This window comes from Polyodon spathula, chromosome 4 (assembly GCF_017654505.1).
Source record: "Polyodon spathula isolate WHYD16114869_AA chromosome 4, ASM1765450v1, whole genome shotgun sequence".
Classification (NCBI taxonomy): Eukaryota; Metazoa; Chordata; class Actinopteri; order Acipenseriformes; family Polyodontidae; genus Polyodon; species Polyodon spathula.
The window spans coordinates 24,124,619-24,143,897 of record NC_054537.1 but is presented as its reverse complement, the minus strand read 5'-3'; the positions used below and the strand labels follow the sequence as shown (position 1 = coordinate 24,143,897).

Genomic DNA, 19,279 nt, shown 5'->3' with positions numbered 1-19,279 from the left:
TAACTTGTAACCCTCTGGCTAAAATGATCAGCAACAAAAAACTTCTCTTCATTGTGTTTCAGAAATTAACACTATTTAAAAAAAAAAATGTAACAAAACTTTCAACCAACAGAAAGTGTTATGGTACTCTACAGCTATGACTAAAAGTTTTTCATCACACAGAATTTTAGGATTGAGACATAATTAAAAAAAAAAAAAAAACTGTATGAACATAATTTTTTTATATATATATATATATATATATATATATATATATATATATATATATATATATATATATATATATATATATATTTAACATCATGTAATCAAAAAAAACTACAAAATGATATCGCAAAAGTCTACCGGAAGCCATAAAAAGTAGTACAGTATTTTATGTTAGATTTCGCAGTGTCAAATTTTTGGATTTTTTTGTCAGTTTTTAAGTATATAGAACACTACAAAGCAGTGTGTAATTCATAATATTAATGTAACATTATTCAGCAGGTTGCATTCAGCTTTATGAATCAAAAGGCGTTAATTCTATAGGGTAATGGCCATAACTGTAGTCGTGCCACATTAGCCATGATGATACAACTTGCATTTGGCGATTATTATTATTACAATGGACTGTCTTTAACCGCTCCAGTTGGGACGGGACTCAGTTCAGATTCGTGATTTGTTATCTACAGCATACTAAAAATGCATTTTGCTTTTCATTGTTTTATAATCTCCCTACATTTCATTAAAAAAAAATCAGTAATAAAATCCATGCAGCTGTAAATGTCCCCATTTTGGCAATGGTTTGCTATGAAGCTGACCTTTTTCTCCAAAAGACATGCTGCCCAGCTGCAGTACAGAAGTCTACATAATTCAAAGTATTAAAATCCCAGCGTGTTGTTTCTTTACCCTTAAATAAAAAAAAATGAAACAATCCGTGTTTTGTCCTTTTTTTGATCCCTTGATGTATTTTTTTCTCTTGTTATGCTTTTATTGTTGAATATATTCCTTTTTTCGTGGATGTTCTTTATTATTTAGTAAAAACCGCGAAATATGATTGAAAGGAAAAAAAAACCTCTGAGCATTGTTCACATGCAACTGCCACATTAATAAACCCCTTTTTAATCTTCTGGTTGAAAAATGAGACAGTTGAAAGATGCTTGGTTATGAACTGTTTAATTATCTTTGCATGAGGCGAGACTCATCTGTTTCTGACAGATGATGGTGTTAAATGCCAGCTCCTTTAACACTGAAGCATAGTGGCTCAGTTAAAGGAAAGTCTTAGGGAATAATTGCTGTCACTCACTACACTGACGACTATCCTGATACATCCTGAGATGGAGATTTCATTTCTTTCTGATGTGGTGCTGCCTTGTCATTCAATGCTGTGACTTTGATGATTATGTCACTCATTTTCTTTCTGCGCTACGCTTCAGCTTCAGTAAGCTGTCTTGCCAACATTCTGAATGTGAGCGACTCAACTTGAAGGCTGTTTTGGAGAACCCTCAAATGTCACCTGTGCTTGAATGTGTTTGAACTTTGCCCAAATAAAAGTTGACAAAGGTATTGGAAACATGGGATTGTCGTTTGCAGTTAAAACTGAGTGTATACATACTGTAACTTTAATGGCAGGCAGCATTCAGGATACAAATACACTGGAAAAAAACTACATTGAAAGTATTTTGTCCTGTTCCAGCACAACCCCTATAAAAGTTTAACATGGTATTTTACCATATATTGTTATTCTTTACAATGTTAGTTTTTTTTTTTTTTAGTTTTTATAAAATGTAGTAATATATGAGCACGGGGAATTGCACTTGATTAATTCACGTGCAGTTGTACCGAGACTCCAATTGAATGATTGATTACCAGTCGAGTCTCAGTACAGCTGCATAAAAGGAGCATGTTGTCACATATGCGGGGTTGTGTGTTCAAGAGTGGAGAACGGGGGAGAGAGAGAGAAAGAGAGCGAGAGATAAGTGGAAATATAGATCTCAATTGTTGTGTAACGTTCGTCCACTCTGTGTTTTGTCCGTGTCTATTTGTTTTGTTTGTCTATTTATTTTGGCCTCATGTGCCGTGTGCTGTTTTGTTACAAACCTTTTATTGTCTGCCTGTTGTATTATTAAACTGCGCATCAGCGCCTTCACCATTTCAACAGCTGTGTGCAGAGTCAGTTCCTGTTTCTGGTCTGTCGTCACCCACTTCGGCCGTCCTTGTGACAGTGCCATACTGATTAATGTATTAATGTATTCTGTTTAAAGTATAGTATTGTATGAAAAGTGCTTTTTTTTCCATATATTCAAACCTGTAGAGGAATAATGGGACCTGGCAGTGTTAGTGTTGCATAAACAAAATATTATTACAAACCTGACTTGAAAGTGGACTCACAATCAGAATCCTCACCAGTAAAGCTATGTGTTGAAGCAAATGATAAAGTATGTATGAATTGATCTTCTCTGCTTTGAAAAAGAGCAGCGCTGTGAGAGGCTATAATTCAGTGCTGCTACTAAACACTGTTTACACAACACTAGCCTGTTCAGTAATGGGCATTCTTTAAGCTAGCATCTCAATTGCCCAGTTATTCTGCCTAAAACCAACAGCACAAATATGTTGGCAGAGTATAAAAGCAAATCACAGATGAAGCCTCAGGTTAAACTTTATAACACACCCCAAAGGCCGTTTTTCTTGGAGTTATCTAGCATGCGTGGTTATTTGAACTCCATTGCTGTCTGAGCACTTTACCAAGCCACTGCATAATTGCCACTCTGTACTGCAATTAGTACAGCTAATTTCCCCTTAAAACTTGGAATTAAATCAGAGACCATCAGACTAAAAGGAAACAAGCAGGATAAAAGGTCAACAAATAAGTCCTAATGATTAACTTTATTCAGTTATTCCATGATGATAAAAAGAATGCCTTGCCAAATACTGCCTGCAAATACTGCCTGTAAGTTCAACCAATTTGAAAATGAATCAGCAGTTAAGAGTATTTTAAAACACAGTAATAATAAATTCATGTTACCTTCGTCTCTTTTCATGTTACATTAGTCTCAAAGCTTTTTAGTTTGTGTACAATTATATATAGTGTTAAGACAATGCAACTACCAGAGGTTGATTGAACAGGTTTATTTAAGGACTCAGAAGTCCACAAAAGTTGCTTCTTGCTTGTTTTGTGTTTTTTTTACATTAAGTATGTGCACACTGGAGTAAACAGCTTTGATGTGCAGGGGCCTGGTAACGTAAAGTTCTTGGAATTGTCTCTGAAGTGGCTCAGTCTGGAATTCAGGCAGAATTGTTTGTGTGCAGTTGGCTTGATAGTACACAAGCTATTTCATTGCAGTTGGTGTAAGTATTTAAACTCTGTCAATAGACAAAAAGTATACTGATACAAGCCATTCGTATTCTTAGTATATTTGACAAATCAAGGCCCAGTGTCTTTGAAACTAACTGTTTATCCAAATAACTGTACGTTGCCATGTGGTAGTGACAAGAGGTCCTGTTCAGTTTGTCTAATCAGTGGTGGTGGATTGAAAATAACATTATTATTATAATTATTAATTATTATCATTAGGGCCTTGTCTGAACCAAGGTCAGGAAATCCTAAACATGGAAGTGCTTAGTTCAATCAACCTTTGGTTTTAGAATTATCCCAAGTGGAACCCGGACCTGGCTAAAGCAATTGTGTCATTTCAATGCTGATTGCAATAGAGTATTACCTCAAGAGTCTTCTTATACAGTACCTCTGCAAGTTGTGTGCACATCAAACAGCCTCCGAGGTTAGCCAATTAATTTACAAGCACAAATAATCAGTTCGTTTACAAGGGAGAGCACTGCATGCTTTTGCATTGCGGAACAGGATAAAGCCCTTTTTGGCATTCAGCTGAACAAAATGGAGCCTGAGGCATTGCATTTTATGATCTACTGGCACAGCCTGGCGCTACACTGCGACGTGGCCTCCAGATTGCTTCTATCAGCAATTCCCTGCTGGAACATTTTCACAAAATCCCCTACTTTGTTACCCCCAGTGCCTGTTCTGCAAATGCTTGATGTCTCTCCTGGGACAGATTCCAAGGTTCTTTAAGAGGCACCAAGGACAGAGAGAGCAGGAGAGACTAGAAAAAATAGAAGTCTAATACTTAATTGAAGACTGGAATTAGTGCACTGAAAATATGCCCAGGCATCTATTGATTGACTATGCCGATTAGAGCTAATTAAATAATGGGGGGGTGGGGGGCATTAAACACTATAAATACTGCACTATAGTTTTATGAATAGCACCGTAAATAAGATTCTGTTAAATACTGGAAATTGCTTGGAAAATAAGTACATAAAGCTGTATGAATATGGCTCCTTATGTCCTCTAATTAGTTTGTTCAATTTCTGAATGTGTGATGTGTTCTAAGAACAAAGCTTTTTTTATGCCCGTTATTTTCTGATTTGTAAGTGCAGCATAGGTGTCTCTCATTTTGAGATCAAATACATGTGAATTACAGGTTGGTTCCTGCACTATAGGTGGACCTATGGCAGCCCAACAGTGTGTCTATCATCACAGAGGGTGCAGCTGTGGATCTCCACATAGACAGGAACAGCTCTGGAATATTCCGGTCTCACCTTCAGCAAGCTAAGATTCCTTACAAGTAAGTAATTCCTTTTCCCTTTGATGTCCGGTACTCTTTCATTACTGTGCATATAGGAATAGCACAGTACAAAAACATCTGTTGATGCTTTTAGATAATAACGCCTGTGCTGCTAGTTTTTTTTTTTTTTTTTTTTTTTTTAGTGGTGGGAATGGGGGTGAATTTTTTTAAACTTTTGGTGGTAGGTCAGGGAAGCTGTGGTGTAAGACAGAACATGCATGTACAATACTATACAGGGTTGAGCAAGAGCATGCAATGACTGACTGATTGCTGGCAGGGCATCCTGAAGGAATACTCACAGAACAGCAGCCAGGGAGAATTATCTCTTAAAAACATAACCACTCGCTCTTAAGGCAACAAAGGATGCTTCTTCAGACGAGAAGTGGAAACAGACTTTCTACCTGAAATCTTAATGTGACTACAGTATAGATAGAGATTTTTTTGTGTGTGTGAATTAAGTATGTTTATTTTTTTTGTTACTGTTATATTGTATTTTAGAATCATTTTGTTCTACTGGTACCTCAATCGTCTTACCTGGCTTAATCATTTTCTGTTAGCATTTGTATAATCATTTTCACTGCTGTCACCTCCAGCTGAGAGAAGAGAAAGACTTGCAGTTGCTGTACTGTATATTGTACTTTTGCAGTTTCTACATTACTAGTGCAGACTTGATTTGTTTTAGAAAACTGGGCCTGAACTTAACACTTTAAAAACCACCCTACACACATTTCTTAGAATTATTTTTGTTCTCTCAGTTGTGCACTGCTGACGAACACTGTCTGGCGTCAGATTCTGGGGTTTGTTGTATTATCAAATAAGACACCTATTTTATCTCAACATATTTAACTTGTACTTTAATTTCTGCCAGTTAAAGACTTTATCAGTTTTTTTTTTTTTTTTTTTTTTTTTTTGCATTGTTCCATACAGATTCAGTTATCAAGATTCTCTTCAAATAGGCAAATTTGACTTTGTGCACGACATTTTTAGAATGTATTGTGCTGTCTAATTAATAGGCAAGAATAACTATTAATTGTGTGTTGTCCCCCCAGTTCTGGATTATAATTCCTTATCTACTGCTGTGGAGCAGTTTAACAGTTGTACTGAGTTGAGTTTAGGCACTGTCGATGCTGTGAGACCTGTCATTGTCAATGAGGGCCGGCCTCCAGGCAGTATCCTGGCTCAGCTTCCGTTTGAAATTGAAAATGTTTAATGCAGTATGATAAGATTTCACACACTGTGCTGCTGTCCCATTGGGATAGTTCTTTGGCCATGGCGATAACTAGTTTTGATTAATGTTTTGTAGGGTTCTTATCTCCAACCTGCAGAAGGAAATTGAAAAACAAAGTGGATCTAGGTCTTCCCGAAAGCGAAGATCTGAATCAGAATACGATTATGAAGTCTATCACTCATTAGAGGAGGTATGTACATCACGGAAGATTTATCATGGAAGGGTGTTTGTATTAGAAATAATAACAACAACAGCAAAATGAGTCCTGAATACACTATTGATTTAGTATTTTTATTGCTGAAATTCATTTTGACAAATTAATGAACCATTCTTTATGAGTTACTTGAACATACAAGTGTAATTAAATCCCTGTCAAGCACTGTTTTGGAGCACAATAACAGGAATAAAATAGTCTTCCTGGTGCGATTGCTGTGGTTTTGACAGTTGAAAGAAAGCTGGAATCTTTTAGTGGTTTTGTGTTTCTCTGTGAGGTAACACCTATAATAAACTGATTTGACTAGATCCCTTAATCAGAGTAGTTTCTTATAAGTTTTACCTCAGAATTTAGAATTCAGAGTTGAATTGAATGCTTTCTGATTTTTTCTTCTGTTTTATACAGTTCAAAATCTATCACACTTTGTGTATTTAACTTTTTGTTAAACAAACATCTCATTGCTATTGAGAGGTTTCTTGTTGCCATTTTCATCACTCATGAATGGTGGCTGTGAATTGTGAGCTGCCCCCTAGTGGGAATGCCTACGTAACTACCACTACTACAAGAAAATGAGAAGAGAGTTAAATGTCATTTTTCACCAGCTATTGTTCTGTCATTATAGTTCTATGCTTAAATGCACAAAAGATTGAACATTAAAATGCATTGGTCTATGTGGCAAAATGGTAATTAGTGTGCAGGTTAGAGCAGGTGCAGTACAGGTGCAGTAATCCTATAATGAAAGACAGACAACAAAGTATGGGTGAAATGGTTTCTGTTTTATTTTGTAATCCAAAAGAGTCTGATGACCAAACAGTAGAGAAAAGGCGGGCTGGCGATACACAGCGCTGTGTATTGCGCAGGGAATAACTATGGGTTGCAGTCCTGTAAATAATAAACAATAATCTAGTACATATTCACAAACACAAACACGGTCACAAGTCCAAAGTGAGTGCTGTAATGCTCGTGGTGAAATACAAGTTATCTGTGATACAGAGTGCAGTGTTATCTGGATTTTGTTCTGGCCTTAAGCTACAGCTCCAGATCGTGTTAGCCATGTAATCTAATAACAGACAAACAGTTACATTAAAGACGAGACAGATAAAACAAACAAAACACTCACGGCCATTTCACAATTAGTCCTTCCGGTTTCAACGTAATCATAATAAGCCCCCTTTTATACTGTCAACCATGACCCTTTGGTTAATGAGTGCAACCGCGCCTCCAATCCGCGGCTGCCACATTGTTTCCTTTCCGGGTCTATGATTTAGTGTACCGTAGCTCCACCACCTTTCTAGATGTCCGACTTCCGCCTAACCTTGGGAATGAATTGTTGGGCCATCCAGTCCAGGGCACTCTGTTTCCTTTACACAGCGTCCTCGCAGGTCAGGAGGGAGATCTAACACCAATAATCACTTTACCTCTGTCACAGGCTGGTATTAAGATTGTCACATTTGTCAGGACAAAGCTCTAAAGATGTATATTTAATGCAATTTAATGTTTGTTTGTACTTTTAGATACAAATCTGGATGCATGAAATTAACAGAACACACCCACACTTTGTCGATATGTTTTCAGTCGGCCAGTCATTCGAAGGAAGACCCCTTTATGTTCTCCAGGTAGGAAAGGATGATTTGTAGCATCATATTGACTTGTCACAAATATTTCACTGTAAAATTAACTTTGTGCAACTCTTATATCAGCTAGGAAAGAAATCTCGCCGTGACAAGAAAGCAGTGTGGATTGACTGTGGAGTCCATGCCAGAGAATGGATTGGGCCAGCATTTTGTCAGTGGTTTGTCAAAGAAGTGTGTTTGCTCATCTATCTATCTATTTAGATATCTATCTATCTAGCATGTTTCCAGTATGAATCTCTTCTGTATCTAATTGTAACTAGTTATATAATAATAACCTCTATTTTTATATAGCACCTTTCATAGTGGACCACCTTCACAAAGCGCTTTACAAGATATGAGACTAGGGTGTGTGAACTGGGCAGTTGCAGAGTCACTTACAACAATATCTCGCCTGAAAGATGGAGCACAAATAGGTTAAGTGACTTGCTCAGGATCAATAACTGAGCTGGGATTTGAACTACATACTATATTATTAATTATTGCACAGGTACCTTTTTAAAGCCACTAAGAGAATAGGGTAGTCTTCATTAAAATCTAAACCAATTCAGTCCTAGGGTGGTTATATAGTCATAGTATATACCTTATATATATATATATATATATATATATATATATATATATATATATATATATATATATATATATATATATATATGATCTACTCGAAGTCACTCAATGTTACAGGAAAAAAAATTGATTATATAATATATATATATAATGATGCTAATATTAAAGAAGACGAGGTTCAGCAGTACAGTTGTTTTTTTTAAACATAGTGTTTCAGTGCTGTACAGGCGTTCTATGTCGTTATCCGTTTCTCTGAGATACTATTGTACCAGCTTTACACTGTTTAACGTATTCTCATGTTGTCGATCATTTATGACCATTTCTGTACAGTGGGTGTTGTCAAGTGATTGAAAACAAGACATTTGTGTTTTTAATTGAAAGTGATGGTCTTGAGGAATCAAAGTTCTGTGGTGCTGTGGTATTATGCCTTTTTGTTGAGTGGCTCAGGATGCAAATATAGCCTTCATGTATTTATATATATATGTATTTATACTATATATATAGTCCAAGCCCCGCCCTCAATTCGGCAGGGCTTGGACTCTACAAGGTGTCGAAAGGCCCATGTTGACTCCAATGCTTCCCACAGTTGTGTCAAGTTGGCTGGTAGTGGATTTCTACTCCGAATAGCTTGTTCCATCTCATCCCACAGGTGCTCAATTGGATTGAGATCTGCTGACTGGGCAGGCCACTACAGTAAAGCTGAATTCACTGTCATGTTCTTGGAACCATTCCTGGACAATCCTAGCATTATCCTGCTGAAAAAATCCATTAGCAGATGGATACACTGCTGCCATGAAGGGATGCACCTGATTGGCAATGATGTTCAGATATCCTGTGGCATTCAAACATTGCTCCACTTTTATCAAGGGGCCCAATATGTGCCATGAAAACACACCCCACGCCATCACACCACCACCACCAGCCTACAATGTTGACACGCGGCATGATGGATGCATGTACTCAGGTGGTTTTCTCCATACCTTAGCCCTCCCATCAGCGTGAAACAGCAGGAACCAGGAGTCATCAGACCAGGCACTGTTTTTCCAATCCTTCAGTATCCAGTGTTTTTGTTCCTTAGCCCTCTGCAACTTCAGTTTCTTGTGTTTTGCTGAAAGAAGTGGAACTCTGTTAGGTCATTGGCTGCCATACCCCATTTGTGGCAAAGTACTACGAGTTGTGCATTCTTTTATGGGTGTTTCGGCACCAATGTTGTACTGGACTGTCAGTTGACTAACTGTAGCCCGTCTGTTGCTCTGCCCAATTCGTGTCGTCCTCCTTTGGCCTCTTTCATCAATGAGCCGTTTTCGACCACTGGCCTTCCGTTGGCTGGATGTCCTTTGGGTGGTGGACCATCCTTGATACACACGAGAAACTGCTGAGCGTGAAAAACCCAGCAGCGTTGCAGTTCTTGACACACTCAAACCGGTGCGCGTGGCAACTACTACTATACCCCGTTCAATGGCACTTAAATCTTTTGTCTTGCCCATTTACCCTCTGAATGGCACACATACACAATCCATGTCTCAATTGTGTCAAGGCTTAAAAATCCTTCTTTAACCTGTCTCCCCTTCATCTACACTGATTGAAGTGGATTTAACAGGTTACATCAATAAGAGATCATGGCTTTCACCTGGATTCACCTCGTCAGTCTATTACATGAAAAGGGCAGGTGTTCCTAATGTTTTGTACTCAGTGTGTGTATATATGTGAATCAGTGGTTGTAAATGAAGGCCTGTGATTGGTTAAAACCTCATCATAGGAGCAAAAATAGATTGAACTATTGCCCTAACATCCTTACACCACGGGGCAATAAGTCATGTGATTGGTTCACATCACTGTCAGTCCCGCCCCTTTTCAAAGGTACAGCTTTCATCTCCACACCTCACAACAAGTGAAAATGGCTGAATGTGAAGAAACTGCTGAATAGTGAATCTGGGATTTAACAAGAAATGAATTACAAAATATACTACAAAAGAAAGATGCACCAAACGCTAAAATGGTGATTAAAACGTCACTGTCACTTTTTTCTGACTGAATTCATACTAATTCAACTCGACGGTGTAAACAAATATGACGGGCAGGATATAAACTGGATTATACTGCAGTCAGCAAACCAGACGGAGAGCTGTATGGCAAAAAAAACTTTCATAACTGTGTGTTAGGGACTTCAAAAACTTTATTATTTATTATTATTATTTATTTCTGATGTTTATTTAGTTTTGCTGTATCAGCTATATTTAAACAAAATATATAAAGTCACATTTACTATCCATCCTTGCCTCACTTATTTTCTTGAATGATTCATATATTAAATATGTACTGCAGACTCAGCCATAGTGGAAAATTAAATGTGGGTTTGTTTTTCAAATCTAGGTCAGATGTCTTTAACTTTAACACCATCCATCCGTTTTTTTCTGCTTCACGTTCTGTCACCGAGATTTCCAATTAGAGACAGGCTTTTGATTACTCTGGGATAATCGTTCATTAAAGACTAAGCCAAACTCGGGGGACAGAAAGATTTTTGCCATAATTTTTTTTTTTATCAAATATTAATTAAAAAGAAATAATAATTAAGACAATGAAGCTAACATTAGCATTGCATTATTATTTTCTTTATACTTCTATTTTTATAGAAAACCCATCTACACTTGAAAATACAAGTACCATTTTCTAGTGCTACCTATTAATTATGGTACAGTATTTAGCACACTGTTCTGTGTATGGCAGGAAGTTATATATAGTAATATTAAGAGTGTGTATGTTACATAGGTATTTTCCTGATCATAAAATTTTGTGCTAAGTACATGTTTAATAATGTAACAAAAGTAAACAATACATTTCAATAAACTCAGTACTCAAGACTCCACTATGTAGCAGAATGCATACATTTTTGAAAGTCAGATTAACTCAACCCCTAGCCTGATTAGAAGTGCAATAATACCAAAGCCAGATCGGCTTTTTGTAATCCTATTCTTCAGCAGCGTGAGGTATCATGCTCAGTTAATATTGAACAGAAAGGGAAATGGATTCATCTTCAGATATTGTTTAGCCCACTCTCTGCATGGCAAGGTCACTGTCAAAAGATGAATCCCAATCTGCTGAAAAAAAGTAGGTAACATCACATATAATAAAATCCATCTGCCCACTAAAATTTGAATGTGGACTTCATACACCCACATGCGCATTGCAGGATGAATTAGTATACTGCTGAAATTAGGGTTAAAGGGTGCATTCAAAGCCATGGAGCGTTGTGAGTGATGACGGCTTTTTTGTGTTCAGTTTACGGAATGGACTGGTTCTGGAACTGCAGAGGGACATGAACAAAAGGTGTTAGTTTAAATACCAGCCAAGGAGGAAAGCTTGGAGGCTAACAGATACACTGAATTTTGTTTAACCTGTGGCTTGAAGAAACGTCTATTAACCCCATGATATATTTAGATTTTTACATACACTACTCTCCAGCCAGTCTTAGTACACACTGTGGCTATGCATGTTCATGATGTATTATTTCATTTCAGGCATTACACTCATATCATAGTGACCCTGTGACAAGGAGACTGATGAATCAACTATATTTCTATATTATGCCTGTATTTAATGTTGATGGGTATCATTTTAGCTGGACAAAGGTAAGTAGCTTTTTAAATAATGAACATAACATTTCTAAATTAGTTGCATTTTCCTTTGTCAAGTGTTTTATGATGTGTTCATCTTTTGTTGTACGTATTGCATCCAGGATCGATTCTGGAGAAAAACTCGCTCCAAAAACGCAAAATTTCACTGTCGCGGTGTGGATGCCAACCGAAACTGGAAAGTGAAATGGTGTGGTAAGTTTAAAAAACAACAACATGCTGGTTTAAGTGCCATGAAGTCATTTGTAGGGTTACTTTACTAAGGCTTTGAATTGTAGCACACGTGTACAAAATCAAATAAAGAATCTGAATAACATTACCAGGCTGGCACAGATACTATGCTGTCATTTTTAGGTTGAATTTATTGTTTGTCCTTTTTGTGCTTTGTGTGTTTTTGATTGGGGAAGGGGTTTTTAATTGATATGTGTGTGTGTGTGGTACTCCATTCACAGCTGTGGGAATGTAGGGATGAATTGAACATGTATTTTATTATTACATTTTTAACTTTAGTGCCATTTCTCATACTGTGCTGCCACAAAGTGGTGCCTCTCCAGTTTATGTTACACGATTTCTCTAATGATAATTGTGTATTATTCTCATCGAGTTTGTGAGCTTGGAATTACAGGGTCCTAACTAACAAATTGGTAAAAATTTTGAATTGTTGTGGGTGGCTTCTATCAAAGGTATTTGTGCTATACAAGATATCCAATACGTGGGAGCTACTTTAATCATAAGGTGAAATGTATTTGTTAAAAGTTTTAACTACATATCCCCATAAAGAGTTTGAATTTTAACGGTTTATCTGCTCCATCAATCAGAAAGCCCCTTACTAGCTGAACAGCCAATTGAGTTTTTAGAACAGTGCCACCAGACCAGATCTAGCAATCATGGCAAGCAGACCACAACATAATGCTGTCGTGTAATGCAGTTCTGAACACTTGTCATGCAGTTTAATAAATTACAGGTACAGAGAATATACAAAGTCATTAATACTGTAATAACAGTATGAAATATTCACATACAGTAGTTGTTTATTTGATTTTAAAAAGAGTACAACTAGTTTTTTTTTTTTTAACAAAAATGTGCTTTCCTCTCTGTTTTTGAATCGCATTTTGTAAGTTTTAAATAATAAGTTATATGTAGTTGTGGCAAAGTGCCCGCCCCTGTGTGTATTATATGTTGTGTGTTAATGTTGATGTATAGTCATTGGTACACAGGATATAAACGGGTCTGTGCAACACAAGTGTTTAAAATGTATATTTGTATTTAGGCACGAGGATTGCACAGCACTTCACGCGAAAGTAAAATGTAATAATATGTGAGCACGGGGAATTGCACTTTATTAATTCACGTGCAGTTGTACCGCGACTCCAATTGAATGATTGATTAGCAGTCGAGTCTCGGTACAGCTGCAGTTTCACCCATTCGGGGTTGTGTTTTCGTTGAATGGAGAATGGGATTGGAGACAGAGGTAAGAATACAAATAATAACGTGAAGTAAAATAGAAGCTCATGTGTTTGTCTGTGTGGTCTGTTTTGTTTGTCTCTTTTGTTTTGGCGAATGTTTCGTGTCCTGTGTTTTTGTTTGTTACAAACCTTTTATTTACTGTCTGTTCACTCATTAAATGAGAGCGAGACCATTCGCTCAGCTCCACCAAACTCCACCCCTCTGTCATTTATTTCCTGGTTCTTGTTTCTGCTCTCATGTCCCCCACTCCGGCCGACTTTGTGACAGTAGTTCATAGATTATAGAAGAGATTATTATAATTTGAATTATTACACACAACATTCTGATACATGCAATTTATATATCAGTCAAATCAGAGAGCAAATACAGTTAGACAGCAGCTCACAGCAGGGGTCCCCAGCCAGACACCAGTGACAGCATTCCAATGCAAACATACTGTATTAGTATCTTTACAACAGTGCATGGTCTATGCAGCCACAGAACAGTTTAGATGCATGATAGGCCAATGACTTTTTGAGTTTTTATTGTAAAGTGTCACAGGATGCTGTGCATGAAGAGCACTATATAGAAGCAACTGTGTTGTATAAAAGAAGAATGTCACCTTCATTCAATAATAGGCATTGTAACTCTAATTAACATGGCATGTTTTCATAATACTGAAAACAATACTTTCGTTTAATATGTTGCTGTAAAATGTTATCCACCTGACAGGTTCTAATATAATGAAATTGCCATAGATAAATAATGGAATAAAAATACTGAAGCATTATGAGTGTCCATCCATGGTAATGGCGGTGAAGTAAATTAACACAGGAAGTTTTTACTCAGCAGTACAAGAAGAATGTAATTTTTTTCTTTGTTTGTGAAGGAATTCTAATTACAAAGAGACAAGTAATAAGTTAATGTTGTGCCATTGTTCTTGAGTGAGGCATTGACACCATCCCCTAATATAAAACACTTACAAACAGGCACGATTTGGTGAAATGTTTCGGTCTTTAAGTATATTTATTAACTTCTTAATATTAATTCAAATTACTGTATGACTAAATAAAATGCAGAGTCATTATAACCAGTGACCCAAGGCCTTTTTCATCTTCATATAACAACTCATTAATTAGGGAGGAGAAACACGATTAATTAGCTTAAAGGATGCTAATGAAAAGGATAACATAACATTCTAATTAAATACCTATATTTAGCTAACTAATCAATCAAACAAGGCACAATGCCTGTAAGTGGGAATTATGTTTTCATCAGGTATATGCCATGCTGAGTGAATGGAAATATTCTTTTTTTCTGTCACAGAAATTGGCTGATATTCACCCTTGTGTGTCACGCTAAAAACTTTCAATAACAATAATACAAATAGTGATATGCAAGTAATATGAATAAATACATATGAAATGATAGCTTCAGTACAGGACATCAGAAATTGAGTTTTCATAACATCGGTGTTGCACAGTCAGTTTCAGAAAAATGTCAGACCCTGAACATTTAGAAAATAGGATCATATCAAATTGTATTGTAGTAAAGATGAATTCCAAAATTAGAGCTAGGCTCAAAAATGCCTTATGGCATTAAAAGGGCCTTCCTTTATCTTCATTGTCCTGCTACACAGGCTTTCAGGGGGAATGACCCATGCTTTATGTGGGCTTATTCATTCTCAGTCCACCTGTGTTTTAATTGTGTGTTTCTTCCAGAGGAAGGTGCCTCCTCACATCCCTGTGATGAAACTTACTGCGGGCCTTTTCCAGAGTCTGAGCCTGAAGTGAAAGCCGTCGCCAACTTCCTGCGTAAGCAGAGAAAACGGGTCAAAGCCTACATTTCCATTCACGCCTATGCTCAAATGCTGCTCTACCCTTACTCCTACAAATATGCTACCATTCCTAACTTCAACTGTGTTGTGAGTAATCTGTATCAGCAAAGTGTTTCTATTTGTAATTTCTGGAGGCTGTGCCAAGTCCAGACTCTTGTTTTAAGAAACAAATAATAAAAGTAGCTTTAACTAATATGGGACGAACACAGGATTTCCATGTTCGGATATGCGCTTGTTTTCAAAAAGTAATAATATATTGCTCAGAACGCAGGCAGAGACAGCATAACTGCAGGGGGCATGGCCCCTGTGTGTGTGCCTATATTTTACAGCAAGACGTTACAATATGTAACGCGTGAAAGTAGAAAAATATGCCAGGAGTAAAGAATAAGTTGTGTATGCCTTACTTTACACCAGTGAATTAACTACAAAACAAAAATTAAATGTTGTTTTGTTTATTCCCAAAATAAATCGTACAAAAATTTGACACCGCATTTTATTTATTTTTCCTTGCCATTGCTGTTTCTTCACAGTGGCCATAGACATGTTTTCATGAAATAATAACATGAGGTTTACTTGTGCCTTAATAACATGAGGCACAAGAAAACAGAAATTGAATTTTAAACACTTCAGTTAAACAAACGTGGAAATAGTGTTGTAAAATGACAGAAACAGAAAGTCACATTCTGACTCGCTCTAAAGCAGCACAATAAGTTTTTGACCAAGATGGCCTTCCCTAGAGATCACTATGCGTGCGTAAGCATAGCCTGGTTTGTTTACTTTTTGCTGTTGGAGCTCTTTTTCATTTGTCATTTTTGAAACTGTCACGCTTCTGGTGAGGCAGTAAATAAGCGCAAGGTTTTTTTGTCATCTCTACCTAATATGAACATGTGATTATTGTCTCTGAATACACGTCAAAAAATATTTGTTCTAATATTTGGAGATATATATATATATATATATATATATATATATATATATATATATATATATATAGATAGATATTAACATGATTTCAGTGACAATGTAATATAAAATCTGTGAGTACAGTGGAAATAATTACAGATTTAACATTTGGGTTTTGGTTAAAACTAACAATATATGGCCACCAAATACTGTGAGAACAACTGAGCTAGTGCCATACTAGAATAAAATGTGCAGCACACATGATAATAAGACTCGCTGTTTGTTTTATTTCTTGCCTTATTCTAGGAATTGGCTGCACACAATGCTGTTCTCGCTCTGTACTCTGCCTATGGGGTGAGATATAGATACGGCCCAGCTTCAACTACTTTATGTAAGCATTTTCCAGAGCATGTCAATTTTCCATTACCTGCTTATTAGTGATCATTTAAACCAGATCAGTTATTATTAAAATGACCAATTATTGATGAGTAAACAGAGAAACTGCCTTTTATTGATAAAGGTGGAGCTAAGTTTCCTTTTTTTTTTTTTTAATTAACTCAATAATAAAATGTTGGAACTGCATGTATAAAACAACAGTAAGCCACTGGCTTATGATTTTTTTTAATTTTATTTAGCTCAGGCTACTCACAGTACACTGTTTAAATATAACAGAATCATGTTCTCCATCTTGTGTTCATTTTGATTAATTTAATTTAAATTACTTTAAATGAGGTAGCTAAATTGTAACATAACATGTATGAGAAGGGAAGATTTAACACACTGCGTTAGTAGAAGACAGCAAAAGATATTCTACCATGAACTAGCGAACGTTTTTATGCATTCTGGTTCATGGCCCCGTAATTGTGCAATTCCATCTTCATTCTATGACCTCTCTTTTTTAAACGGCAACCGTGTCCATGGCAACTGGCTCCATCTTAGTCACCATTTGGCTACAATCACATGATTTTCCCTTGTGTGCAATAAAACCATCCAAGTGATTTGTGGTTTTGTTCAGCAATCAAATTACTTTTAGACATGGATGTAGACTTCTGCACGTTGAGCACGACACTGGGAAACACATATTTATCCATTATGGATAATTATTTAACTTGCTGTCTATTAAAATGAATAACAATATATTTACAGCCACTGTTTTTGTATTCGCAGATGTGAGTTCTGGAAGCTCTATGGACTGGGCTTACAAAAATGGCATTCCCTATGCATTTGCATTTGAGCTGCGTGATACTGGCTATTTTGGTTTTTTGCTCCCTGAAACCCTGATTAACCCAACATGTACGGAGACCACACGGGCAGTCAAAACAATCTCCACCAGCTTACTAAAGAAGTGCTCCTGAAAACTGTTTTGTGTTGCAAAACCCTTGAATATACCCAAGAATATGCTAAGATCTTTCACGTTTTTACTGAACACAATTCAAATGTCAAAACGAAACATTTTTGAAACCGTGAGACAATTGTAAGAGGGAATGTAACCTATTCTTTTTTTTATATATAAATGTGTACAGTCACACAGATTCCTTAGGTGTTTAGAGTGACATAAATCATCCTACTATACGTTCTCTTCAGCTGTTTAAAATATACAAACAAACAACCGAAAAAACAGGAAAGCAGCAAACATTGTAAAAGTTGCAAGAAATCTATAAGGGCTTCATAACAAGAGGGAGACACTGGGTGATCTTCTTTATAAGAGGCTCAAGAAAGGGGGCAGGTTTCAAATACGTGCTTCTGATAAATGAGTAGGGAAACACGTTTGTCACATCATTTCAGTTTGAATTAACCAGAAGATTTTCATTGGTCTGTTTAAGTGGTTAATATAATAAAGCTTAGCACTTTTGTATCATTCCCATAGTGTTTTTGTTGATCTAACACACATGTCATTTGATAAATCCTCCTCTAATGTACATGTATTTGAATGCAACTTGAACCAGGTTGGACATACAATACATTCTGTCTGAGGAAACCTGTCGGACACACAGTCACTTCAAAAATCATAATCCTGTGGAACTTCCTTTAATAATTGGAAGCAATGTCTTTGTTGCTTTAGTGTGCAATGCTTAATATATTGTATTGTACCCATGCATTCATATTGTCTAATTTTTTTTTTCCAAAGGTGAAATAGTTAATTCATCCATGCCACAAAATATCCCAAAAGACTTTCTGAAAACTTTGTGCGTTCTGTATTACCTTCATTGCTGTTTGTTATGCTTTATAGCATGTACGTATTACAGTCTTACAGTCCTTTAAATCATTATCAATTATTATTTTGCAATAACAAGACAATTGTAATATGCAAGATTCTGATATTTTTCTCCTTGGTAGCAAAACTTGTTTACACACGTCAGAAAGTCTAATCTCATTCCTTGCAGCATCACCAGTTAAGTATAACATCTCAACAAGTTGTGTTTTAATGATTTTCATATCCTGTTGACGAGCACCATTGCTATGGGGATTAACATAAAACCCACAGAGATTTTGTGCTTTTGTTTTCAGCATATCAGCAGCAATCAAAGTACAAATAACAATGATCAGGTCAATGGGAAGACAGAACAGTACATAACAAAAAAAAAGGCTGCCAATGTTAAGGCATCTAGCTTGTCATTTATGTATGCTAACCCTGCCCAGTTTGTCTGTATTTCATACTGTATTTGTAGCTTCTCAAACGCAACATTTTAAAAGGTATGTTCACAATATATATAGCTTCATTTTAAATGGCTATGGGACATAATATGTGTAATAAAAATGTTTAAAAGGGGTGCTTACAATTCAGGAAAAAAAAATGTTTACAACCTCAAATTGGAGGTACCAGATTTTTGATACTCTAATCTGTATGTACTTTAAAAATGTAGGTGTAAATGAATTGTCGCTTCAATTAATCTTTTTTTTTTTGTTACTGTGCTATATTTTATAATGTTTTTTTTTTTTTTTTTTAAAACATGTATTTCACATTATTCTTTTTTTAAACTGTTTAATATCCTGAGTTTATTTTTTTAAATGCCTTATTAAATTGTCTGTTTCCATGCTGTTGTCGGTTTTGGTTTCAGTATATATTGCAGTGATTGCCAAATTTTTGTAGACCAGCTTAGTGTTTTGGGATTTTCCCACTACACCAGAATGGGACCAACAAACATATGCATTTAAACCGCAATACTGGTATTTAGACTGGTACTTAGATATTGTTTTT

The 19,279-nt window shown here is 36.2% G+C and overlaps 1 protein-coding gene across 1 annotated transcript in view; it reads left to right on the top strand.

The window, feature by feature from the left end:
• cpa6 (carboxypeptidase A6) overlaps window positions 1–18,988 on the top strand; it is a 40,628-nt gene extending 21,640 nt beyond the window's left edge. The window contains exons 3-11 of the mRNA XM_041247481.1: window positions 4,495–4,619; window positions 5,923–6,037; window positions 7,576–7,677; window positions 7,762–7,866; window positions 11,781–11,891; window positions 11,999–12,089; window positions 15,062–15,264; window positions 16,387–16,471; window positions 17,248–18,988. Coding sequence (XP_041103415.1) covers window positions 4,495–4,619; window positions 5,923–6,037; window positions 7,576–7,677; window positions 7,762–7,866; window positions 11,781–11,891; window positions 11,999–12,089; window positions 15,062–15,264; window positions 16,387–16,471; window positions 17,248–17,435 — 1,125 coding nt within the window. The 3' untranslated portion in view covers window positions 17,436–18,988. The remainder of the gene's footprint in view (window positions 1–4,494; window positions 4,620–5,922; window positions 6,038–7,575; window positions 7,678–7,761; window positions 7,867–11,780; window positions 11,892–11,998; window positions 12,090–15,061; window positions 15,265–16,386; window positions 16,472–17,247) is intronic.
• Window positions 18,989–19,279: the final 291 nt, after the last annotated feature.